This window comes from Myotis lucifugus, unplaced genomic scaffold (assembly GCF_000147115.1).
Source record: "Myotis lucifugus unplaced genomic scaffold, Myoluc2.0 scaffold_2, whole genome shotgun sequence".
NCBI classification, from domain to species: domain Eukaryota; kingdom Metazoa; phylum Chordata; class Mammalia; order Chiroptera; family Vespertilionidae; genus Myotis; species Myotis lucifugus.
In genome coordinates, this window is record NW_005871050.1 from 8,765,987 (window position 1) to 8,791,860 (window position 25,874).

The following is a 25,874-nucleotide window of genomic DNA, read 5'->3' on the forward strand; positions in this document are numbered from 1 at the left end:
TCAAAGTGTACTATAAGCAGCTCTAAAGTGAAGTAGTGTTTTGAAAGTGTGAAAAGATAAATAGTAAAACTTCCATGATGATTACTATATAAAAAAATACTAATAATTTGTCCTTTAAGCCACTGAAGCCTATTTTATATATTTAAGGCCTTCAAAAAGATTTCTCTCATGAATTTATAACTGCTTTTGGTGGTAGGGTTTCTTTCCTTTAAGTATTTTATTTTAAAATGTATATAGTATGTCATATATGGAAAAGTAGCCTGCTGTTTTTCTTTATAAAAATTTTTATCTGAAATAATAATGAAGTGTTCTAGAAAATTCTTGGTATTTCATATTAACTATTAATGGGTTGTTTTAAAACAAAGAGATTATAGTCAAACCTCGTTTCTCAAACATTTCCCATCTTGAACAATTCAGTTCTTTTTTTTAATTGATTAAGGTATTATGTGTGTGTCCTTATCCCCCCATTGCCCCCTCAACCCCCAACTCATGCCCTCACCCCCTGGTGTCTGTGTCCATTGGTTAGGCTTATATGCATGCATACAAGCCCTTTTCTTGACCAAGTTTTAACAGGAAAAAAATGTCTCCGTGGATCAAAACTTCAGTTTTCGAACTGACAACCTTTTCATGCTGATACCTCAGCATGGCAAAAAGAATCTAGCAGGCAACTAGCAAAGGAGTTCCTGGCACTTAGCACAATTTTAAAACATAAAGAGGCAATCAAGAGTGCTAATGTTGCTAAGGGTATGAAAGTGTTCACAAAACAACAATCACAGGTAATTGAATAGGTAGAAAAACTTGTTGATTGGATAAAGTAAAAGCAGCTGGTGATAGCATTTTGGAGGCAGTGATATATGAAAAATTCCTTTAAGGCTAGTAGAGGATAGTCCTATAAATTTAAGAAAAGAAGTGTTTATTTTTAAACTAGAGGCCCAGTGCATGAAATTCGTGCGGGGGGGGGGGGGGGTCCTCAGCCTGGCCTGCACCCTCTCGCAGTCCAAGAGCTCTCAGGGGATGTCCGACTGATGGCTTAGGCCTGCTCCCCACCTAGGCAGGCAGTCAGACATCCTTAGCACTGTCACAGAGGTGGAAGAGGCTCCCACCACTGCCACTGCGTTTGCCAGCCGTGAGCCCAGCTTCTGGCTGAGCAGTGCTCCCCCTGTGGGAGTGCACTTACCACCAGGGGGCAGCTACTGTGTTGAACATATGCCCCTTTGTAGTCAGTGTGTGTCATAGAGACCGGTCATTCCGCTGTTTGATTTTCTTATTAGCCTTTTATCATATAGGATTAAACAGTATATTAGACATGTACTGTATATAAGAGAGGTTTGAAAAAGGGAATCATTTGGCAGTCTGGAATGGATTAATTAAATTTATATTATTTTTAATGGGAAAAAATTATTCAGTTTTCAAACCACTTCTTGAACAGCCTTCTGGAACAAATTAAGTTCGAGAAACGAGGTTCCACTGTATTTTACAAATAGATTTACTGAGCCATTTAATGAAAGTGATTATTTGAAGTGCACACTTTTCTAGAGGATTTTAAGGCTTAGAGATATTATTCTGAATAATATAACTGCCTTTCTAACATTTAGGTTCAGATACTTACTTGTGAGGGTTTTTTGTTATAAATCTGAATATTTGCACCTGTTGACAATTATTTATAGGTTTATGAATCACATGAAACACCATTTGGAACTTGAGAAGCAGAACAGTGAGAGCTGGGAAAGCCACACCACCTGCCAGCACTGTTACCGTCAGTATCCTACACCATTCCAGCTGCAGTGTCACATTGAGAGTACACACACACCTCATGAGTTTTCTAGTAAGTCACAGTTTTACTGAAGTGCTAAGCATCAATTATTTTGATCATATAAACTATGAGGGATCCTTAAGAACTCTGATAGAAAAATAAGAAATAGACTTTGTAGTTTGAGGGCAAAGTTGAAAAGCAAATTTTAACTTGCAGAAACTTTTCAATAAGATTACTTAAGTTGAGATCCCTCTTATAAATAGGGCATATCTCCTGTATTATGTGTAAGGGGTAAGCTAAAAACCAGTCCCTGGTTTGAAAATATGAAATCAATGATCTTGATTTATACTCTAATAAGAAAGATAACTGCAATGAAAGTTGAAATCACAGAGTGTGGAGTTAGACAGCTTGGACTCAAATTCCAGTTCTGCCTTTTAATACAACTGCGAGATCTCAAGCAAGTTACCTAAACTTTTTGTACTTCAGGTTCCTCATCTGAAAAATGGGAATAAAAATAACAGTACCTCTCTCAACTATGGAATGGGAATTATTAAGTAAGCTAATATAAGTAAAGTCCTTACTACAGCATTAACAGAGTTAACTATAGAATTATTGGAACCACCATCACTGTTACTATTATTGCTTGTTGCTGTTGTTATAGATGTACAAAATAAACCTTTTATTTATATACATCCTTAAAATGATGTAACATGTGTTTTTCTAATTTCAGCGATTTGTAAAATCTGTGAATTATCATTTGAAACAGAACATACTCTTTTACAACATATGAAGGACACTCATAAACCTGGTGAAATGCCATATATTTGCCAGGTACATACACATTTTATTGTCTACTTAGCTGTTAGTTTAATTATCATGTGCCATGAAATAGTATTTTATTATTTTTTAACCATTTAAATAACACAAGTTACTAAATTGAAGACCCTCTTCAATCATAAAAACTCCCTTGGTTTAACTCATGTATGTGTGGGTGGTGGGTTGGATTTGGCCTGTGGGTCATAATTTATTGACCCCTATACTAGAAAAACAAAATACCCTGCTAGAAAAAGACAAACATAATGACTTTTTTACTAAGTAGGGAAAATAAAGACATGCCAGAGAAATAGTAAATGCTGTTAGTTATGGGAAACTCAACTAAATACTTTGTGGCTGCTATTTTTCTAGAATTTGAAGTGGTTCCCAATAAGATAGCAAGATAAAGATAAATTGCCTCTATCATATTCTGGATGTTATTTAAAATCCAAAGAAGAGAATACTCTCATTTTATATAGCAGGATAAGCTTTATAGGACAAGAGGTGTCAGAGTTTGAATGATACTTTTCTGTTTCAAAGATCATCATTATTATTTGAAGTAATAGGATTCTTGATTGTATAGGCAGCAAAGATGAATTAGAACGTAATGTTCCTCTGAACAAATGATTTATCATTGCTACTTTAATGTGATTGCATATCAGTTATACATTCAAGTTAAACTAAACCTTCTTTATATTTCTAGGTTTGCCAGTTTAGATCATCAACATTTTCTGATGTAGAAACTCATTTTAGAACATCCCATGAAAACACAAAGAACTTGCTGTGTCCATTTTGCCTCAAAGTTAGTAGAATGGCAACCCCCTACATGAATCATTACATGAAACATCAGGTAAGATTTAGCAGTTCTTATTTTGTCTTAGTGAAAAAAATATATATATATTTTTTTTCTTAGATCATTGGTTAGATTTGTTCTAGAAGGAAAGCAAAGTTGTTCCAAACGACACAATTTACAATTTATACTGAATTACTTATGAAACTTCCACTTCTTTTACTTGTCTCCTTCCTCATGATGTGGCTCATGAAAGTGAAAATTCTGAAGTGTAGGTAGAAATATGAAGCCTAGAGTAGAGGAGAAGAGGGAATGTGAGTGGAATATTTAGGTTGGATATTTCGGGGGTCTAAGAATGTTGAGAATGGAAATGATTTTGAAGGTAATCAGGGGCAGAGAAAAGGATAAGTATGAACCGAGGAAGATATAATTGAGGACTCATAGTCTTCTCTTTCCTTTTTCTCTTCAAACGTTATTTCCTATTTCTGGCCCATTTTTTATTATGAGAAGACATGTGGTTCTCATCAGTGACCTGGAACAGTCTCTTGTAGCCATCAGTGATAAAGGAAACAGCAATGAGACTTTTTCTAGAATGTGAACTATGCCAGAGAGTTACATTTAGGTAATAATGTTTCCTGGATGACTTGCCAGTTCTGCTATGTAATTTCTCAGATACCAGTATTAGTGCTTTCATCTTTCCTTTGAATTATCATTTTATGCTTGCTTGTTCTTTTCCTGACACAATTAGACCATCTTTTATTTGGGCTGAAAAATTTTTAAATTAAATTTGTTGGGGTGCCATACAGGTTTCTAGTGTACATTTCTGATACATGATCTGAATATTGCATTGTGTGGCCACCATCCACAGTCAAATCGTCTTCCATCACTATATATTTGCCCCTCTTTGAAGTAAATCTATTCTTGAGTGTTTGAAAGAGCAATGGTACCTTTGCCAAAATCAGAAGCAGTCAGTGAATTCCCTGAATCTGATTAATCAAGTTTTGTAATCAAATTTTGTCTTCTCACTGATCAGCTTATTACATTTTCTTAGTATTGATTACACTGTCATGGCCAATTTATTCCACATCACTGCTAACATTGCCTTTAGTTCCAGTCATTAGATAATCATGAAATCAACTTGTAGTTGTTAATTACAAAAAAAAATCATAAAAGTAGCATATCCAAATACATTTAGGATCACTTATGTTATGACTGGGATGGTACCAACATGCTTATTTTTTTTTATCCTGATATGCCACCTCATCCTTAAGAACATCTGGCAAAATCTTTCTGTTCTAGGCCTAGCCAATTTGACTCAGTGGATAGAGTATCAGCCCTCAGACTGAAGGGTCCTGGGTTCAATTCCAGTCAAGGGCATGTACTTGGGTGGCAGGATCGATCCCTGGCCCTGATTAGGACATGGGCAGGAGGCACCCAAGCTATGTGTCTCTCTCACATCGATGTTTCTCTCTCTGTGTCTCTCTCCCTTCCTTCCACTCTCTAAAAATCAATGGAGAAATATCCTTGGGTGAGGATTAACAAAAAAACTTTCTATTCTAAGGTTTCTCCACCAAGGTTCCATCAGATGTTAAGAGAGGTTCTGCTCTAAAATTGTCTCCAGAAAAAAAGGAGATTCATTAAATGGCTAGATTTACAAAATTAATATTTTTAAAAAATTATATGTTAAGAGCTTTTAATATGCTAAAAAAATAATAAATCTCCAAGCAAGGGATATTGCACATATTTTTCCCAAAAGTTATTTGACCATTGAACCTTTTATTTGTGCAATATCTATTAACATTTCTTTTTTTTAATTTCTTTATTGGTTAAGGTATTACAAATGTGTCTCATTTCCCATTAAACCCCAACCTCCCCGCCCCCCCCCCACTCATGCTGTCATCCCCCTGTTGTCCGTGTCCATTGGTTTGGCTTATATGCATGCATACAAGTCCTTTGGTTGATCTCTCCCCCTTACCCCCTCCCTCCCCTACTTTCCCTCTGGGGATTGATAGTCTGATCGCTATTTCTCTGTCTTTTATTAACATTTCTTGAGGAATAGGATTTGGGAACCACTGGTCTTGATGCTCTATGTTTCACCTTTTGACCTTTGATTTTGAAAGGAAGTAGGAGATAAAAGTTCTGACTATTTCAGTAGGAAGCTTTTTTAACATAATTCTTTCTCCCATGCTTTACTAAGCACCAGGGTGAAGTGTAGATGTGGAGGGAGTAATAAATAATATGCTTAGAAAGGTAAGAAAGAGAAGAATGGGCTTGCTATGAGGACTGTGTCTCTTACGTGGTTTACATGATTTGTGGTCACTCTTCAGACCCTGAGTTGTATTTCTTAACTTGCCATGTATATAGTTAACCCAACAGATCTTGAGTTGCCAAATCATGCACATTTTCAGAAGGGTCTATTTGCATAACCGGCCTTACTTAACTCCTGGAAACTGAACCTTTGTTAACTGACGAGTATTTTACATGCCTGAAACTTTGAACCATGTTTACCAGCTTTTCCAAATCACTTGTCCAAAAAAAATATGATTGTAGTGAACATTTGCTTTTCTACTGGGAATCTGAAGACTGGTGACTGAACCCCATAAAAAATCAGGGCCCTTAGACTCAAAAGAGTTTCCCTGGCAAAACAAACAAACAAAATAAAACGCTTTCATATTGTTAGGGGATTGATTGTGTCCTATACAACTCCATCGGGAGAAGCACTTGGAAATTGGAGCCAGTATCCTTCAGACTCCACCCAATGTACTTTTCTTTCCTGTATTAATCCTGCTCTGTATCCTTTCACTGTAATAAATCAGAGCTACAGGTATCACAACTTCTAAATCTTATAATTCCTCTTACTAGATCATCAAAACTTAGAGATTACTGACACACCTTGAGTGCCCAAATTTTTTTGTAAGTTTCAAGAACCTAAGAGATAGGCAGTCAGCAGTCAGTAGAGCAGGAGTGGGGAGCCTTTTTTGTGCCAAGGGCCATTTATTACATCATTTGAGGTCCATTATCAACTTAAAAATTAGCCTGCTATATTTGGTCAAACATTTGATTAACTTACCTCTAATGCCTTGGCCGGACCAGACCAAATTATTTTGTAGGCCTTATATGGCCCACAGGCCAGATGTTCCCCACCCTGCAGTAAAGGAAAGACTATTAATACAAAAGATCACCAGACATCCTTCAAAGTACTTGCAATTTGTATAATTGTTCACAAAATACTCGAAAACCATAGCAGGAGTATAAGCTTGTAATTGAGATTATATTAGTGCCATTTTAGACAATAAAAATGGTTGAATCGATAGTCAATTTTATTCTTTTTGAAGACTTCGGATGAAACTTGTTTCCTAAAAACAATATATTATATTTTGAGTGATTTTATTTTTTTAAATATATTTTTATTGATTTCAGAGAGGAAGGGAGAGGGAGAGAGGGATAGAAACATCAATGATGAGAGAGAATCATTGATCGGCTGCCTTCTGTACACTCCACACTGGGGATCGAGCCTGGAACCCGGGCATGTGCCCTGACCAGGAATTGAACTGTGACCTTCTGCTTCATAGGTCAATGCTTAACCACTGAGCCACTGAGTGATTTTATTTTATTTCATTTCATTTTATTTCTTTCCACTGAGTGATTTTAGAGCTAACTATACGGCTTGTAGAACTTTTAAGAAAAGGTGAAAGATTTCAGATGTGTTAAATAGCCTCATTAAATCTTTATAATAATAAGGCAATTAAGTGAAATAAGTCAGAGAAAGACAAGTATCACATGATCTCACTCATATATGGAATTTAATTAACGAAATAAACTGATGAACGAAGTGGAAAAAATAATAATAATAACAAAGCAATTGACATATTAATCACTTGCCGTATGACAGTTAACTAGTACTTTTACTTGTATCATCTTGTGTAATTCTCACCACCACTCTACAAAGCAGGTATATGGTCATTTTCATTTCATAGATAAGGAAGCAAATGAAACTAAAATAGTAATACAAACACATTATAGAGAGTAAGTAACTTGCCCAATGTCACATTCTCTAATAAATTATTATTTCTGATATTATTTTTTAAACAGAAAAAAGGAGTTCATCGTTGTACAAAATGCAGATTGCAATTTTTGACCAGCAAGGAGAAGCTGGATCACAAGACCCAGCATCGGACTTTTATAAAACCTAAAGAACTAGAAGGCTTGCCTCCTGGTTCAAAAGTGAGTTTTTAAATATGTTGTATTTTAACATTTTGTGTGATTATAGAAATAACCTCCTGCCTGGTTTTATCTATTGAATATAATATTAAAAATTGACTTCTGATTGTCATTAATATTTTAATTTTAGGTTTTATCGTATGTTTGGAAAGAAAAACTTTTTCCATTCTTTTCTGAGTTGATTGACATGTGCTATATTGGATCATATTCCTTTGTAGTGAGTGCAAGTAGATTAACTGTAGTTTGAGTCAATGGTTTGTTTCAATATTCTATAGGCTATTTCTGAGCTAATCCAGTTGGCAGCATATATATATATCTGCTTCAGCCGCTAGACTGTAGGGTCAGGATCAGGTTTAATTTATCTTTGTGTCTCTGGAATTTGTCATAGTGCTTGAGTGCCATAGTTCGTTGAAGTTGGTATTACTGAGTCTGTTCTCAGAGAAGCATGTTCTGCTTCTGAATAGCATTGCTGTTTTAAGAGTGCAAACACATCTGACTGCAAATTTCCTTTTCCCTGTTTGCCTTATGTACTTTTTCTCTGACTTTTTTATGTAAAGTCAGCTCTTGGCTATGCTCCAGTGGAGAAATGTATAATCCAAAGTGAACAATTCCCAAGCATTTATATTTGGCTTTGAGCACTTAACTTTGAATGTAAATATGTCTACTGTTTGAAAATAATGTAAAACAGTGCTCTGAAGATGTAGAGTGAGAGAAGCTATCCAGTATCCTTCCCTGCAATCCATTCATTCCATGCTGAGACTAAGACATACAGAATATTAATGTAAGCAGTGCAGTCCTCCCTCATATCTTCCTTTATTAGTAGTAATAATTAGTATATTTCATTATAACATTATAATATTAATCATAATGATTGGCACTAAATGCCTTATACTTTAGAATTAAGCTTTTAGCATGTTTTTTTAATACATTCTATTATTTAATCCATGTAGCAATTCAATGAGGTAGACAAGGCAGATAGTATTTCCATACTATAAATAAGAAAGTTTAAAGAGGATAAGTTACTTACTCAAGCTCACATGGCTAGGAAGAGGTGGTACTGAGACTTAACCTTGGGTCTTTTAATTCCTAGTTCAGTGTTCTTTGTATGATACCAAACCATAATAGATGAAAGAGGCCACCTACACACTAACCCAAATTATCAGATCTCCCTCCTCCCTATCTCGTCAAATCAAGAGGGGAGGGGCAATGGGTGTGGAGGGAGGGCGGGCAGGCAGGAGGCCGAGGGTGGAGGAGGAAGAGGATGAGGAAGGGGGCCAGTTGCATCCCACTTTCACAATGGGAAAGTCATATGTATGTATTACATATGACTTCTTTATTGTCTGCTCCTCAAGTATATGGGGGTAGTATAGTCAAATGATTAAGAATGTAAATAGGCAACTGTGTTTTTAATTATATTAACTAAGGGGTATTAGCAAACATTTTCTTTTTCTAAATACTAAATGACAAATTTTATATTAGGTCCCTTAAAGGAAATTCTGAGTATTATTAAACACTCCATGACATATGATGAATTGATATAACCTCCACAGTAACCTTTGGAACCATAACTTCTGTCCAGTGAGTCCCCAGAGACAGCAGGTCACATTTATTGGAGATCTATTTTATGGTTATCAAAAAGTAATTTAGGCCTTTCCATATTTATTATTTGAGGCCTTTGAGAATAAATTTTGACCTCTAAATTTGTGAAAGCTATTTAGTTATATCAGAGTATAAAATAGCCACGGAATGTGCTCTTTTGATATTCATATAATTAGTACAAACTACTAATTGTCCATATCTGTGTTAACATATAAATACTAGCAATACAAAACTGTAATAGTATGAGAGTAAATAAATTTTATTTCATTGGTATGACCATTTAGAATAAATGGAAGATTTAACTGATTGTAATTTACACTTGCCATTTTCAAAGTAATGATTTTTAACTTTCTGTATTGCAGTGATTTTTGAAATAGCTTTATTGAGATACTAGAAGCCTGATGCATGAAGATTCGTGCAAGAATAGGCCTTCCTTCCCCTGGCTGCTGACACGCAGCGGGCTCACTCCAGCAGCCTTTGCAGCGGCAGTGGAGGCGGGGAGGACTGGAGAGGTTGGGTGCGATAGTTCGTTTCACTTTCCTATTGTGAAAGTGGGATGCAACTGGCCCCCTTCCTCATCCTCTTCCTCCTCCACTCTCCGCCTCCTGCCTGCCCACCCTCCTTCCACACCCATTGCCCCTCCCCTCTTGATTTGACGAGATAGGAAGGAGGGAGATCTGATAATTTGGGTTACTGTGTAGGTGGCCTCTTTCATCTATTCAAAACAAAGCTGAGCCGCCTGCCACTGCCGCCATGGCTGCCACCATTGCCCCTTGGCTGGCCCGGGGCTCCCGGGGTGCGCTAACTGTGCACTGAGTGAACTCCTGTGTGTCCTAGCCAGCAGGGCTGCTCCAACGCTAGGGTTTTGTTTACCAGAGCAGCTGGGCAGGAGTGGGGTTGAGGGAGACGCCAGACACCAGGAGCTACGACCTCAGGCACCAGAGGGTTGCCTCTGAGGCCTGGGGCTGGGCCACAGGGAGGCTGCAAGGACGGTTGACAGGTGTGGAGCGTAGCAGGGAGGCCCTGACGAGGCACGCTGCCCAGAGGCCCGGAGCAGCCAGGGGGTGGGGCCGTTGCCATCTTTGTCGGGTTAATTTGCATGCTTGCTCCTGATTGGCTGTGGGGTGTTGCAAAGTGACGGTAAATGTATATATTTCTCTTTTATTAGATAAGATTAGATAATTTTTATATCATACTATCGACCCATTTAAAGTGTACAATTCAGACCTAACCGCTTTGGCTCAGTGGATAGAGCGTTGGCCTGCGGACTCAAGGGTTCCTGGTTCGATTCCGTCAAGGGCATGTACCTTGGTTGCGGGCACATCCCCAGTGGGGAGTGTGCAGGAGGCAGCTGATCAATGTTTCTCTCTCATCGATGTTTCTAACTCTCTATCCCTCTCCCTTCCTCTCTGTAAAAAATCAATAAAATATATGTTTTTTTAAAAAGTGTACAATTCAGTGTTATTTAGTACATTCACAAAGTTGTGCAAACATCACTACAATCCATTTAAGAACATTTTCATCAATCCCAAAAGAAACCCCATACCCATTGTCAGTCACTTCCTATTTCCCTTCTACCAGCTTCAGGCAAATTTTAATCTATTTTCTGTCCCTGTGGATATTCCTGTTCTGGATATTTCATATAAATGGAATCATACCATAAGTGATTTTTATAACTGACTTACTTCACTTCACATAATGTTTCTGAGATTCATCCATATTGTAGCTTATATCAATATTTCACTCTTTCTTACGGCTGTATCAGTCAGTACTTATATACCAGTACTTATGTATCAGTACTTTCATTCTTTATTTATGGGTGAATATTATTCAGTTGTAGGGATATACCATATTTTATTTATCCATTCATCAACTGATGGGCATTTTGGTTGTTTCCAGGTTTTGTCTATATGAATTATGCATCTATGAAAATTCATGTACAAGTTTTCATGTGAACAAAATTTTTTATTTCTCTTGGATGGAATTGCTAGGAATCAAATTGCTGGGTTATATGACAATTCTTATGTTTAACATTTTGAGGAATTGCCAAACTGTTTTCCATAGCTACTGCACCATTGTACATTCTCACCAGCAATATATAAGAGTTGCAATTTCTCCATATACTTAGCAACACTTTATTATCTGCCTTTTTGGGGGGGTTAGAAAATGAGTTTTATTTGCTTTTTAGCAATGGCGTCATTGTGGGTAAAAACAACAGGGGCATGGGAATCAAATTCCTTTGGGGGAGGCTCAAGCTGCCAGAATCCCTTGTCCCTCCCCACTTTGGGCACTTAGGGGGTTGGGGCGGGGGAGGAAAGGGAAAGGGCAGGGCATGATTGATAAAGCTGAAGAGTAACAAAAGACACTGGTGGGTTATACCTGGGGCTGTGGGAGGGAAGACGTGGGCCAGGGGCTCTTTGGCATTCAGGCCTGGCCTCTAGTCCTTTCCCTTCCCTTCCTTGGCTTTGGTCTTGGCTGCTTTGGTCCTGGGGGCACAGGGCTTGGTTACATGGATGGTCTCCTGGCACTGGGCATTGTACCGCACCTTCTTCAGGGTACCTTGGCGGGCTTTGGTGCCCGAGTTCCCAACACATGACCCCCAGCTCTCAAACTTGTACTTGCAGTCGGCTCCAAACTCCTTCTTCCAGTTGCATGGCACCCTGCACCGGATGCACTGAGACTGGGCCCCACAGGTACCTTCGTGGAAACCCGCCCCGCAGTCCTTGCTGCTAGGAGTGCAGGACCCCCACGTCCACTCTGAGCATTCTTCACTTTGTCATTCTTTTTGGCCACAGCGGAGGTGAGCGCCAGCAGGGTGTGGAAGGCGAGGAAGAGGAATCCTAGGTGCTGCATCTCGCTTGCTGCCCGCGATGCTTCGCTTCCTCCAGCGCTGGCCAGTCCTGCTCCAGCTGCTGTCTCTTATCTGCCTTTTTTATTATAGCAATTCTAGTTGGTCTTAAGTGATATCTCATTGGAGTTTTGACTTACATTTCCTTGATGACTAGTGATGTTGAGCATATTTTCATGTGTATATATCTTCTTTGAAGAAATGCCTATTCATATCACTTGCCTATTTTTCTAAATTTTTTTTCAATTATAGTTTACATTCAACATTATTTGTTTTAGTTTCAGATATATAGCATAATGTTTAGACAACTATATACTTTACAAAATGTTCCTTCTGATATTTCTAGTACCCTCCTGGCACCATACATAGTTATTACAATATACTTTCCCATTTTTTAAATTGGGTTATTTGTCTTTCTTTCCTTTTTATTGACTTTATTGGATTGACACTGGTTAACAAAATTATACAGGTTTCAGGTGCACAATTCCACAACACATCATCTGCACACTGCATTGTGTGTTCACCACCCCAGGTTATTTGTCTTTATACTGAGTTGTAAGAGTTCTTTATATATTCTGTATATAAGTCCCTTATTAGATATATGTTTTGAAAATATTTTATCTCATTCTATAGCTTATCTTTTTACTTCCTTAATGGTGGGTGTCCTTTGAAGCACAAAAGTTTAAAATTTTTATGAAGTCCGATTTGTCTGTTTTTCTTTGGTTGCTTGTTACTTTTTGTGTCATATTTAAGAAATTATTGCCTCACCCAAGGTCACAAAGATTTATTATGTTTTCTTCTAAGAGTTTTCTAGTTTTAGTTCTTACAATTTGGACTTTTGGTATATTTTGAGTTAACTTCTATATCTAGAAGGGATCCAACTTGATTGGAATGTAGAATATCTATTTGTACTAGCACCATTTGTTGATAAAACTTGTCTCCCTCACTGAATTATTTTGGCACCCTCGTCAAAAAACAATTGATCATGCTGTGAGTGCTTGAAGTGACCTTTTTAATATTATTTGGATGATTAATTTTATTAAAAAATATATATTGCCTTCATATTTATAGGTTACTATTCGAGCTTCATTTGGATCTCATTCAAAGCCATCAACTCCATCTTCTAGTGATACTCCAAGCACTTCTTCTCTTCAGGTCTCACCTCCAAAGTCTAAAAATACAACTGCTAAAAGCTCCACAAAATTGAGTGCAAGTAAATCTAAGATACGTAAGGCTCGTGCAACTGTTTCCAGTACATGTAAACTAGCCAATTCAAGTAAGCAAGGTAAAGGTGCATCTAAATGCAAAGGAAAAACCTCTTGCAAGCAAAAGAAACAACGCAACAGAAAGAACAAAATCATCATAGCTTTGAAGAACTTAAGGTAATCTGATTTGCAATATCAATTTAATATTCAAATTAAAGCTTTTTTTATTATAATTTACCAGATCACAAAACTCCCTTGCACATTTACATGATGATTACTTATCTTAAAGGCCAAGCAATAAAAAGGTACTTTTTATAACTGTTGGACAGAACTTGAATTACTGTGTTCATTGTATAATTGCCATCTTTTACACTTATCTTATGTTTTGTGTTTATATCTTATGATAGTTGAATTGGTTAATATGATCTTTTTTATTCCAGGGAAAGGTTAACTGCTGTTAGATTTTTTATACTTATTCTAGCTTGTTATTTCAAAGAAAATTTCAAATTATAAGTCTCTATTTAAAGATGTTAACTTGAATATCTTAGCTTCAATTAATAAAATGTTAATAAGGCTTTACCTTATTATTTTTGTTTTACAATATAAATTTTATCATTTTTTTCTGTTTCCATAAGGTGTTATCGAGGAGTTCACAAGTGCATTGAGTGTCATTCCAAAATTAAAGATTTTGCGAGCCACTTTTCAATACATATCCACTGTAATTTTTGCAAATACAACACTAACTGTAACAAAGCCTTTATAAATCATATGGTGAGGTGAGTTAAATATGTATACTGTCAATCAAAACTGCCACTTAAGATGTTTGGTTTTTCAAACAAATCTGACCTATTAGAAGCTAGTTTGTCACATCAAGGAGCTAAAAGGACCTAGCAATAGGGAACTCCTAGGCCAGTGATGGCAAACCTTTTGAACTCGGCGTGTCAGCATTTTGAAAAACCCTAACTTAACTCTGGTGCCTTGTCACATATATAAATTTTTTTGATATTTACAACCATAGTAAAACAAAGACTTATATTTTTGATATTTATTTTATATATTTAAATGCCATTTAACATATACTTTATGCTAGAAAAAATACTTCAGAGCCCACATTACTTTCATTTGGATCTTATTGGTATGTGCTTCCTTCAGGATGAATTATTTTTAATAGACAAAAATTTTTTAATATAATTATGCTGTTGATTCAAATTAAGGTAGTTCCACTTAATTTTTTTTTTAGTCAGAAATAAGATATAACCACTAAAAGTGGTTTTCTCTTAAATCATAACAAGACCTCTGTGTTACTTTCTGGTCATAGTTAAGTTCCAGTTTATAGGATTTGCCCACATTTTTTTATGGCTTGCCAGGTCCCCACCCCCCCCGCCTTGGTGATGCGCCTGACCTCATGGTACCTTGACTTCTTTAAAGCCAGCACTTCACATCCACTTTACATGTTGACCCTCTTCTTACCACTGTCCCATCTTACCTCATCATATACAATATTCACTTTGAATTCTCATTACTCCATAACTTTGAGTTTTGACCCCTCTTTTTAGTCCAGCAGCACCAATCCAACTTTATAGTCAACCTCATCCTCAAAGTCATCTGTTTGAATGTTGCTTTCTTTTTGCCCTATAATCCTTTACGTCTTTAGTCATGTTTAGCCTTGCTATCCTTGAATCTTCTATCCTTTTTTTATCTGTCTCTATGCTCAGTTATAGACTATGAAGCTGTGCCTGATTCAATCAGCTCTTAATTCATTTTCCACTTTAATTTGGTCCTCTTTTTAAAAATACCTCTTTTTTATCTACAAGATCTGTTTAAATCCTTTTAAATACTCTTAAGATTTTATTCTAGCCTCTCAGTTGTTATCCTTTTCTAATTGCTCAGAGATCACCCTTTTCCTTTTTCCCAAGATTAACTTTTCTACCTCGTTTTTCCATTCATCCAGACATTAATCTTAGAAAAAGACATGCCCCATTTTTCAGAGTTTACCCTGCCTCTTAGCTCCTCCATTTCCTCTGTAGCCTTATTCAGTTATTTTGCGCCTTCACTTCTTTTTCTCCCTACCATTCCTTCTGCCTGCAAATATTTTCAGGATTTTTTTTTTTTAAGATGAAGGGAATTTACCTTTACTTTGCATATTTTCTTCCTTTTATTGACAACATTTGTAAAGAGTTTCCTTTACTATCAGTTCTTTACCCTTTGTAATCTGAGTACCACCCCTGCCTATCAGTTAAAGCTGCTTCTTTTTAACAGTTATGCCCTAATTACTAAATCTACTCACTATTTTTCATTCTTATTCCTCTGTGACTTCTTTAGAGTATTTGATATTTTTGATAACTCACTTTTGAAACTCTTCTCCTCAACTTCTCTTAAACTGTTACCAACATTTTTTTCAAACTTCCTTTTTGGCTACTCCTCTGTTTCATTACTTTTTCTTTCAACTCTTTTTGCCTCTTTCCTTTTTTGGTCCCTAAACCACTCTCAGATTTTTATCTTTTACCTTTCAACTGTAAATCCTCCAATTTCAATGCTGAGTTTTCCTAAGATCCAACTCTTCATCTTTATTTGAGAAATATTTTCACCTTTGACTCACTGGCATCAATAAACAACACAAATAAGTCGAAAACATTATTGGTTGTCTAGGACCTTTTGGTATTCAGGATGCCACTCCAACCAACTGAGTCATACTGGTCAGGACAACTGAGATTTTTTTTCAGATATAATGTTGAGGTACTGATCATTTAAGAATATTCTCAGGGAAATATGTTGTTAGAAAATACACAGGTAAAGTGAAATATAAAATACAAATTTTGAAGTGAACAGAGATGACTAATAGAATTTTATAACTTAGACCAGGATCTTTTATTCAAAACTAATAAACTGATCATAGACTTGAAATATAGTCATAAAATTAATATGATTTATTGTATAATAAAATCTTGTCTGTGTCTTATTTCTCCAGTTATCATAGCAGCCATCCAAGTAAACAGTCTCCTCTTTTTCATAAACATTGTGGAACTCTCAGGTAACTAGCTGATCTTTTTCTGTTTTCTTTATTTAAAAATTATAATTTTCTAACCTGATGCTGGAGTGCCTAGTTTGGAAAATGAAATGATTGCTACTGGACATAATAGAGTTTTATTCATTATATTCTTAGATCCAAAAGGGGATATGTTTTCCAACTAAACTTTGTTTCAGTGGTGTTAGTCATTAAGAAGAAACTTTCATCCCTAGCTGGTTATCTCAGTGGTTAGAGCATTGACCCACAGACTGAAGGGTCGTGGGTTTGATTCCAGTCAAGGGCAGGTACCTGGGTTGCAGGCTCAATTCCTGGCCCAGGTCAGGGCATGTGCAGGAGGCAATCAATCGATTATGTTTCTCTCTCTCTCTCTCTCTCTCTCTCTCTCTCTCCCTCTCCCTCTCCCCCTCCCTCCCTCCCTCCCTCCCTCCCTCCCCCTCTCCCTTCCACTCTCTCTAAAAATCAATGGAAAAAATAGCCTCAGGTGAGGATTATGAGCAAAAAAAAAACTTTCATGGATTGGCATTCAAAAATAAAAATAAGGCTTTCCAACAATATTTGAATATTAAAGATATTTAAGATACCTAGTAAAGTAATTAACACTTTTTTGGTTTTGACCATTATATAGCTTCATAATTCGTATGTTTTTTTCCTTTTTGAAATAAAGAAAATTGTGCAACTTATTTACTATACAAAGAAATTGTCAATGAATATTTCTAAAGGTACTGATAATTAACTTTGGTTATACCTACCACACACACTTAGCTCAGAATCCACTAAATAACTACAGTAATATAAGGAGGTTTGTAATGAGTGCCATGAGAATTAATGATTTCAAAGAGAAGAGTGGTTTCTAGTTATACAAAGAGGCATAAGGGCATTCTAGTTGGAAGGAATAGCATGAATAAAAAAGCAGATAGGAAAAAAGGAGAAGTCATAGTACAGTTTGGGTGGAGCATGAAATTCATATAAATACTAGAGGCCTGGTGCATGAAATTTGTGCACTGGGGGGGCGGAGTCTCTCAGCCCGGCCTGCGCCTTCTGGCAGTCTGGGATCCCTTGGGGGATGTCCAACTGCTGGCTTAGGCCCAGTCCCTCTCACAAACCGGGATCTCTCGCTCCTTACCTCCCATCTGCTTGCTCCTTACCTCTTGACTCACTGCTCCTTAGCGCTGCTCTGGAGGTGGGAGAGGCTCCTACCACCGCCACTGCGCTTGCCAGCTGTAAGCCCGGCTTCTTGCTGAGTGGCCACTCCCCCTGTGGGAGTGCACTGACCACCAGGGGGCAGCTCCTGTGTTGCGTGTCTGCCCCTGGTGGTCAGTGCGCATCATAGTGACTGGTTGTTCCACCATAACGGTCATTTAGGCTTTTATTATATAGATAGTGCCCCCAAAATGTATACACACAATTTGAATAATTATAAAGGAAAGGCAGTGTTTATTGAAATACATTTCATTTTCAAAATTGAGCTATCAGCTGTTAAAGTGTGTATACATGTTTTTGGGACGCCCTGTAGTATTGAGATCAAAGTCTGGGGGAATAGTTTTTAGATCAAGATTATGGAATCCTTGAAAAAGGTTAGGGAAATTGGACTTAATTTTAATTTGAAGGCATTGGGGAAACCATGGGTGTTTTATTCAGAATCAGAGTACTGAAGAAAGATCAGTTTGGAGGGGTATAAAAGGTGAGTTGTAGCTGGATAAGGCACATAGACTATTCAAGATTGTTGTGGTAGTTAAGACTGATTTAATAAGAACATGGGTTAAGGCAACAGTGTGATATTACATCATGTTTAAGAACATGGGCTCTGGAATCAAAGGGCTGAGTTTCAAACCTAGCCCTGGCCTTGCTAAGTTTCCAAACCTGACTTTGTCCTCTATAAAAAATCAGTTATAATTAATAGCACACTACTTCTTTGGATTTCTAGACTATTTAGATGAGATGATATGTCTAAACCCTTCAGCCTGGCTCCAGGAAGTGCTCAATAAATTGTTACTATTAAAAATGTTTGAAATATTGACAGTTTTAAGGAAAAAGAGAGTTAAAGATAACTGCGATTTTAAACCTTTGTCTTGGGGACATGACCTCATAAGAGAGATCATTCAGGAGGAGTGATTTTTAGGGGTGGGGAGGAAAGCAGATGACTTCAGTTTTAGGAATATCATTTTTGATGTGACAGCCAGATGTAAATACACAACAAACTGTTAAGACTAGAACTGCAGGGGAGAAGCCAGTCTAAGGTATGCTACTGGTTTTTATTTCTATACAGATGAAATACCTAAATTTAAAATGAACTATAAAAGTATATTTATGCTTTGTTAATAAGCTGATAACAATAATTACATTATTTTTAATGATTTTTTTCTCTGATTTTATTGTCACTTAAGATTTTAGATTGTAGGCTCCACAGAGTGTATAAAGAAGGTCCTCAGCAAATGTATATTGAATGAATCAATATTACATACTTGCTTTGCATATAGGCAAAGATATAGAAAGATTGTGCCTTGCATATATTATGTAAGTTGTCAGTGGAGCCACAACTGGGCTTTAGGTCTCTTGACTCCTATCTTTTAGAAACTGGTATGAGAGGGAACAGTTTATAAAGTACTAAATGTTAGCATAACTTAGACATGGTTATGCCATTTTCTAAAGCACCATTTTAGGTATATCAGGCTTATGTAACAAAATTGAAAAGTGAAGGTTATGATGCATAAAAAGTCAAGTGTTACTACATGGAAAATAATTATTGAATCTATATATGGATTTTCATAAAAGATAAAAAACTTTTCTTTCTGTCTTCTTTTTTCCATAGGGGCATTACTCTAGTGTGCCTTAAATGTGATTTTCTGACTGATTCTTCTGGCTTAGATGGTATGGCTAAACACTTAAGTCAACGTAAAACTCATACTTGCCAAGTTGTAATAGAGAATGGTATGTATATATAATTGCATTACTTTGGATTTCTGATATATATTCCTGTATTTTTTATCAGTCACAATATGGGGTCTTAATTTTATTAAATTGATAGTCTCACTCATCATATATGCTATTTTAAATGTAAAACTCTTCTTCTAATTTCAGTTCCCAAAAGTACCTCAACTTCTGAATCCACTTCTGAGTAAGTTTCTTTTCATTCAGTGCATTTTTCTTTGATGGATTTTAGCACTGTTGCATATTTTTAATGTATAATTAATAGAAATGAAAAATATTAAAGTATTTTGTTTTTGTTTTTGTTTTTAAAGCTGCTTGTTGAAATAGATTCCTGCTCTATGGAGCTCGTGCAACCTGGTGCAAGACAAGTTGGAATTTCCTAAGTTCAAAGTTCTGAAGTGTTTTCTTACACAGAGCCAGTTTCCTAAGTTCAAAGTTCTGAAGTGTTTTCTCACACGAAAATGGTTAAATACCCAAGTTCATGACACTAGCTCTCATTATTTAGCTCTTTTCAGCTTTCAGATGGCACTAGATTCTTATTCCACCTTATCTTTGTGTCAGGTTAACATATTTTAACATGCTCTTTTTTTCTCCAGTTGGCTCTCTCCAAAAATAACTTTTTGTTTGCTATGGTCTTTCTTTGCTTTGCTTTAAAATAATTTGTGTTTTTCTCTGCTGTACTTGCCTTCAGAATATTGCATTCCAAATGATATGGCTATTCATCTTTTTTGTCTGTTTTGTCTGACTTATTAGTTAATTTTGTATAAATCTTACATTTTTAGGTCAGATAGCTGTCTTCTCGTTCCTTGTCTGTCATTGTTCTATTTTTCATATTTTTCAGATGCAGAAGCAACACAGAAATTTCAAAAAATGTCCAGGGTACTCCTGGTCAGTGTCCCCCTTCGTTGGACACAACTGATGCCTGTTCTCTCTTTCCAAGGAATGTGAATTGTTTAACTGTGAGACCTCCTGTAGGTTGTGGCCTTAGGAAATCAGATATTGGGAAGAGTCACTTCCTTCATGACTGTCTGATGCTAATTTGGCCAGAGATGACCTCAAGGCCCACCAATTTGAGCACAACTTCCCACTGGGGCTTTGGTTCTTGATCTTAAGCATATGGTCAAGAAAAGCCCATCAAATCAATGCTTTATCACCTAAGTTGGAGTTTAATCATTTTGGCTGCTGCCCTTTAGTCTTCTAGTATGCATGCAGTCCAAGGAATATCAAAACTGGTTGTATAGGGAGCCAAGGCTACTTTCATGCTCTTGGAAAAAAAGTTTTCTAAAATTACACTTCCAAAGTTACAGTTATTTGTACTATCGTTTTAAAGTTTTATCCAGTATTAACCCTAGGAGTTTTCAACAGTACTAATAGTTTTAAAAATTGAAAGTTTATTTTAATTTTATCTTGGTTTTATGTTGTTCTTCAGAAAATTTTTTTATGTCTTTTGTTATGTCCACTTTTATCTTTTTTCTTTAAAATGTTTGTGTTTGTTTCATTTTGTTCAGAAATTCCTTAGAATTCTCTATAGATTTCATGTAGCTACCTATTGGTAGCTTCATAATTTGCTAATTGTTCAGACCATTAGATGTTATTACATCCTCTGTCCATCTTAGGACTATTATTAACATTATTATAGTTATGAGTTCAAAGACATAATAAATTTGGAAAAACATTTTCTGTAGACCTTAAAACAAGTTTTAAAGTTACATTTCTATACATCTAATACATATTATCTTCTTAGCCATTAATGTAATATCTTTGGATAAAGATAATATATTCAAAAATATTGGGACCAAAAAACGCACTTGTTTCTTGCCCATATATAAATATATATATAGATGTATATTTTTTTTAAGTTGGTGTTTGTTTATTTTGGTTACATTTATTATAGATTTTCTGAACAGTTTTGATGTTATTACTTATTTTTTTAATAAAAGTTGTATTGTTAAAGTGCCTCAGGAATTATTTTTTAATAAATATCATATAAAAGCTGTAGATTTTATCATACAACTAGGAGCATTGCTTTGCTTCTTACATGGAAGCCTGATTACTTAGCCTACAGATTGAAGGCTTTATCTACTGAGTGCATGTTACCATTTTTCCTCCAGCACAGTTAAAAGCTCACTATTTATACTTTATTATTCTTGAACTTTAAAGGCTGACAGGAGTTCCTTTGTGATCTTAATAACCATGAAGGTGGGCAGGCTCTGAAGTTGTTTGACTCAATCACGAGTGGTTTTTCACCTCTTAACATCAGAATCCTTGAACTATACTTTGAAACTGTCTTAGCCCAGCTGGTGTGGTTGAGCATCGACCTATGAACCAAGAGATCATGGTTCAGTTCCCAGTCAAGGCACATGCCTGGGTTGCAGGCTTGATCCCCAGTGGGTGGCATGCAGAAGGCAGCCCATCAATTATTCTCTCATCATTGATGTTTCTATCTCTGTCTCCCTCTCTCTTACTCTCTGAAATAACTTTAAAAAAAAAGAAATAAAGGAAAGAAGGAAGGAAGGAAGGAAGGAAGGAAGGAAGGAAGGAAGGAAGGAAGGAAGGAAGGAAGGAAAGGAAGGAAGGAAGGAAGGAACTGTCTTAGTCCACTTGGGTTTCTATAACAGAATACCATAGACTGGGTGGCTTGTAAACAATAGAAAAATTTTTTCTCACAGTGCTGGAGGCTGGGAAGTCCATGACTGGTAGATTTAGTGTCTAGTGAGAACCTCTTTCTTGGTTCATAGACAGTCAGCATCTTGCTGTGTCCTCACATGGTAGAAGGAGCAAGAAAGTTTTCTGGGTCTATTTTATAAAGACACTAATCCTATTCATGAGGGTTCAACTCTTCTGACCTAATCACTTCTCAAAGTCCCCATCTCAAAATACCATTACATTGGGGGTTAGGTTTCAATGTATGAATGAGGGAAGAGGGACACAAATATTCAGCCTATAACAGAAACTATTGAAAGCCAGGTTTAATTACCACTTGTAATATAGTCTAATCTTTGCAATTCATACTCAAAAGAGTTAAATCTATTAGTTTTAATTTTCCAGACTTATTTCTGCTGTAAATGATTTTCCAAAATCTTCAAAAGTAGATTCTTTCTTAGTGGGCTTGGTGATATTCTACTGTTTATTTCCATATCTGTCTCTGGGATGGTTTTTCATCCACCATCTTTCTCTCTTTTTAATGTATTGTTATTGATTTCAGAGAGGAAGGAAGAGGGAGAGAGAGATAGAAACATCAATGATTAGAGAGAATCATTGATCAGCTGCCTCCTGCATTCCCCATACTGGGGATCGAGCCCACAACCTGGGTATATGCCCTGACTGGGAATTAAACCATGACTTCCTGGTTCATAGATCAACACTCAACCACTGAGCCACACTGGCCAGGCTCATCCACCATCTTTATACCTTTTTTTTTTTTTTACTTTACAAAAGGGAGGAGGGCATGTGCTGCAGGATGGGGACAGCTGGGGAGAGGTCAATGGGGGGGGGGAAGGAGACTTAGGTAATACACTTAACAATAAAGAATTATATGGGTGTGTGTGTGTGTGTGTGTGTGTGTGTGTGTGATAAAATTTGCCATATTAACCATTTTCAAGTGAACAGTTCAACAGCATTAATTATTAACTATACCAGGTTTTAAGCTTTTGCCAGAAATAATTCCTTTGTGGTTTTAACGTAGCTTCTCTTTTTATATATTTTTTTCTGCTTCTGTCATAGTTGAAAAATATAAATTACATTCTTGCTATAGCAATATTAGGTAGGGGTACAGCTTTGTGTTCTTCCATAAGACTCAATTTCTTATGGCAAATTTCTCATTTTCTTAAAGTATAATACTCTTAAAATTCTGTTTCCTATAGCATTTTTTTGCTTGTTTAAAACATTTTAGATGGTCAGTACTAAGCTTACTTATTTACAAATGGTTAGTTGAGTTTTAATTGGTGCTAATGAGTTTTGGTTTGACAGTCTGATCCCTTTACCTTCAGGCTGTGCTAACAGTCATGTTTCAGCTGATTCAGAAATAGCCATCTGTGCATGTGTGCTTTTTGGTTACAGCTGAGTAAAAGATGTGATTGACTCAGTTTCAATCCATCACCATTATTAGAAATAGAACCTGCAAACTACAGAGACTTAGTTTCTTGCTCTTTTATTGTCACACTTTGCCAAAACACTTCTTTGAGCCTCATTTATTTGTTCAGCAAATATTGAGCACTTACTATGTGCCTGACACTGTTCTGGGTGCTGGAAAATAGACTAAAAACTCTGCCCTCGTGGAGCTTACATTTCACTTGTGGAAGACAAACAATAGAAAACTATATAGTGTGTTAGATGATGATTAATACCATGGAGAAAAATTAAGTAGGGAAGGATAATGAGTTAGAGGTTGGGGGTTGGGAGGCTGCCATTTTTAATTTGATGCTCAGGTAGACCTCCATGAGAAGATAACAATTGAGTAAATATCTGAAGGAGGTGAGGAAGTGAGCTACTTGGGTATCTATCAGAAGAGCCTTCCAGAGAAAGAATAGCAAATGCAAAAGCCTTGAAGGGGAAATTGGAATCCTCATACATTGCTGGGGGGAATGTAAAATGGTTCAGCCACTGTGGGAAAAAGTTTGGCAGTTCCTCAAAAATTAAACATAGAATTACCATATGACCCAGCAATTCCGCTTCTAGGTACATATCCAAAGGAATTGAAAGCAGGCCCCTAGCCAATTTGGCTCAGTGGGTAGAGCGTCGGCCTGTAGACTGAAGGGGCCCGAGTTCGATCTGGTCAAGGGCACATGCCAGGGTTGGGGGCTCGATCCCCAGTAGGGAGCGTGCAGGAGGCAGCCAAACAGTGATTCTCTCTCATCATTAATGTTTCTATCTCTCTCTCCCTCTCCCTCTCTGAAATAAACTTAATTTTTTTTAATTAAAAGCAGGGACTCAGATATTTGTACATACATACTCATAGCAACACTATTCACAATAGCCCAAACATGGAAACAGCCCAAATGTCATCAACAGATGAAGAGATAAATAAATTGCAGTATATCCATACAATGAAGTATTATTTAGACATAAAAAGGAAAAATAATAAAAGGTTACATATATAATTTCATTTATATGTAATCTCTGAATAGGCAAATCTATAGAGACAAAGCAGACTGTGGTTGCAAGGGGCCAGGGGGAGGAGGGAATGGGGAGTGACTGCTTAATGGGTTGCAGGGTTTCTTTTCCCAGGGATGAAAATGTTTAGGAACTAGATAGAGATGGTGGTTACACAAAATTGTAAATGTATGAAATGCCACTGAATTGTTCATTTTAAGGTGTGTGTTTTTTTCATTTTATTGAATTTATTGGGGTAACACAGGTTAACAAAATGATACAGGTTTCAGGTGCACCATTCCAACACTAAGAATGTTTAATTTTATGGTATGTGAATCTTGTACCAAAAAACTCAGCAGGTCCTGACCTGGTAGCTCAGTTGTCCCGATACACCAAGGTTGCAGGTTTGATTCCCGATCAAGGCACATACAAGAATGAACTAATAAATTCATAAATAAGTGGAACAACAAATTGATGTCTCTCCCTCTCTCTAATGTCAATCAAAAAAAAAAAAAAAAACCTTGGCAAACTAGGAATATAAAGGCAACCTCCTTAACCTACTCTAATAAAAATCTATAGCTAACATAATGATGAGGAAGGGGAAAAAAGGGGGCTTTGAAGAAGGATCATGCCTGACTCAAGGAATAGCAACAAGACTGATGATGCTACAGTAGAGTGTGTGTTGGGAGGGGTGGTTGTAAGAGATAATAGTACAATATAGGGCCTGAGGGGTGATATGAACCATGTAGTTTAGGGCCTTAAAAGCCATTGTAAGGATTTGGCTTTTATCCTGGAATAGTAAGCCATTAGTGGATTTTCAGTAGATGAGTGTTTTACACCTCAATGAAAAACAAAAATCCTTAAATATAGTCTTAACAGAATCAGTGTAGCTGCTATCTTGAAAATAAGCTTCAGGGGACCAAGGGCAGAATCAGGGTGATCATCTAGGAGACTATTGTGTTAATCCAGGTGGGAGATGATAGGGGTTTGAATCACTGTAAAGACAACCCTAGGTTTAGATCCTGGTTTTGTATCTAACCAGCTGGGTAGCCTCAAGTAAATTGCCTAAACTTGTCAAGCCTTCGCTTCCTTATCAGTGAAAGGTATCTATATATATCCTATATAATAAAGAGCTAATATGCTAATTTAGACAAGACTGCAGAACGACCTTCCGAATGACCAGTGGGCGGGGCCATGAGGCAGCTGGGGCTGCGATGGGCCGACCCCCTTGCATGAATTTCGTGCATCGGGACTCTAGTATATATATAAAAGCCTAATATGAAAAGTGTCCCTCGGGAGTCGACTGATCGGAAGTTTGATTGCTCACTGTGATGTGCGCTGACCACCAGGGGGTGGCGCAGAATGAAAGAAGACCCCAGCCGGTGGCCAGCAGCCACTAGGGACCCTACCCGTGCATGAATTTTGTGCACTGGACCTCTAGTGTAGTAATAAAGACCACAGATAATGTATGATAAGTACGTAGGTAGATAGATAGGCAGATAGATAAAACTTGGTACTGGCCTGACAAAAAGTAGGGACTCAAGTGCTGCTGCTTACACTATTACCACTAATGTTAGTGCTATTTCTGCTGCTGCTCC

General features: G+C 36.9%; 1 protein-coding gene and 1 pseudogene across 8 annotated transcripts in view; one reads left to right on the forward strand and one right to left on the reverse strand.

Annotated features, from left to right (window-relative positions):
- Positions 1 to 21,074, forward strand: part of ZNF280C (zinc finger protein 280C) — a 53,786-nt gene extending 32,712 nt beyond the window's left edge. For 6 of the 8 annotated variants that reach the window (XM_023757984.1, XM_014458530.2, XM_023757976.1 and 3 more), the window contains 10 exons: positions 1,668 to 1,825; positions 2,484 to 2,584; positions 3,270 to 3,416; positions 7,449 to 7,580; positions 13,096 to 13,406; positions 13,865 to 14,005; positions 16,198 to 16,260; positions 19,067 to 19,185; positions 19,336 to 19,372; positions 20,027 to 21,073. In XM_023757984.1, the coding sequence (XP_023613752.1) occupies positions 1,668 to 1,825; positions 2,484 to 2,584; positions 3,270 to 3,416; positions 7,449 to 7,580; positions 13,096 to 13,406; positions 13,865 to 14,005; positions 16,198 to 16,260; positions 19,067 to 19,185; positions 19,336 to 19,372; positions 20,027 to 20,291 (1,474 nt within the window). In that variant the 3' untranslated portion in view covers positions 20,292 to 21,073. Of the gene's footprint in view, positions 1 to 1,667; positions 1,826 to 2,483; positions 2,585 to 3,269; positions 3,417 to 7,448; positions 7,581 to 13,095; positions 13,407 to 13,864; positions 14,006 to 16,197; positions 16,261 to 19,066; positions 19,186 to 19,335; positions 19,373 to 19,496 lie in introns of all 8 variants that reach the window. The other 2 variants (XM_014458542.2, XM_023757993.1) reach the window with 2 other exon arrangements.
- LOC102425707 lies at positions 11,614 to 12,064 on the reverse strand (annotated as a pseudogene).
- Positions 21,075 to 25,874: the final 4,800 nt, after the last annotated feature.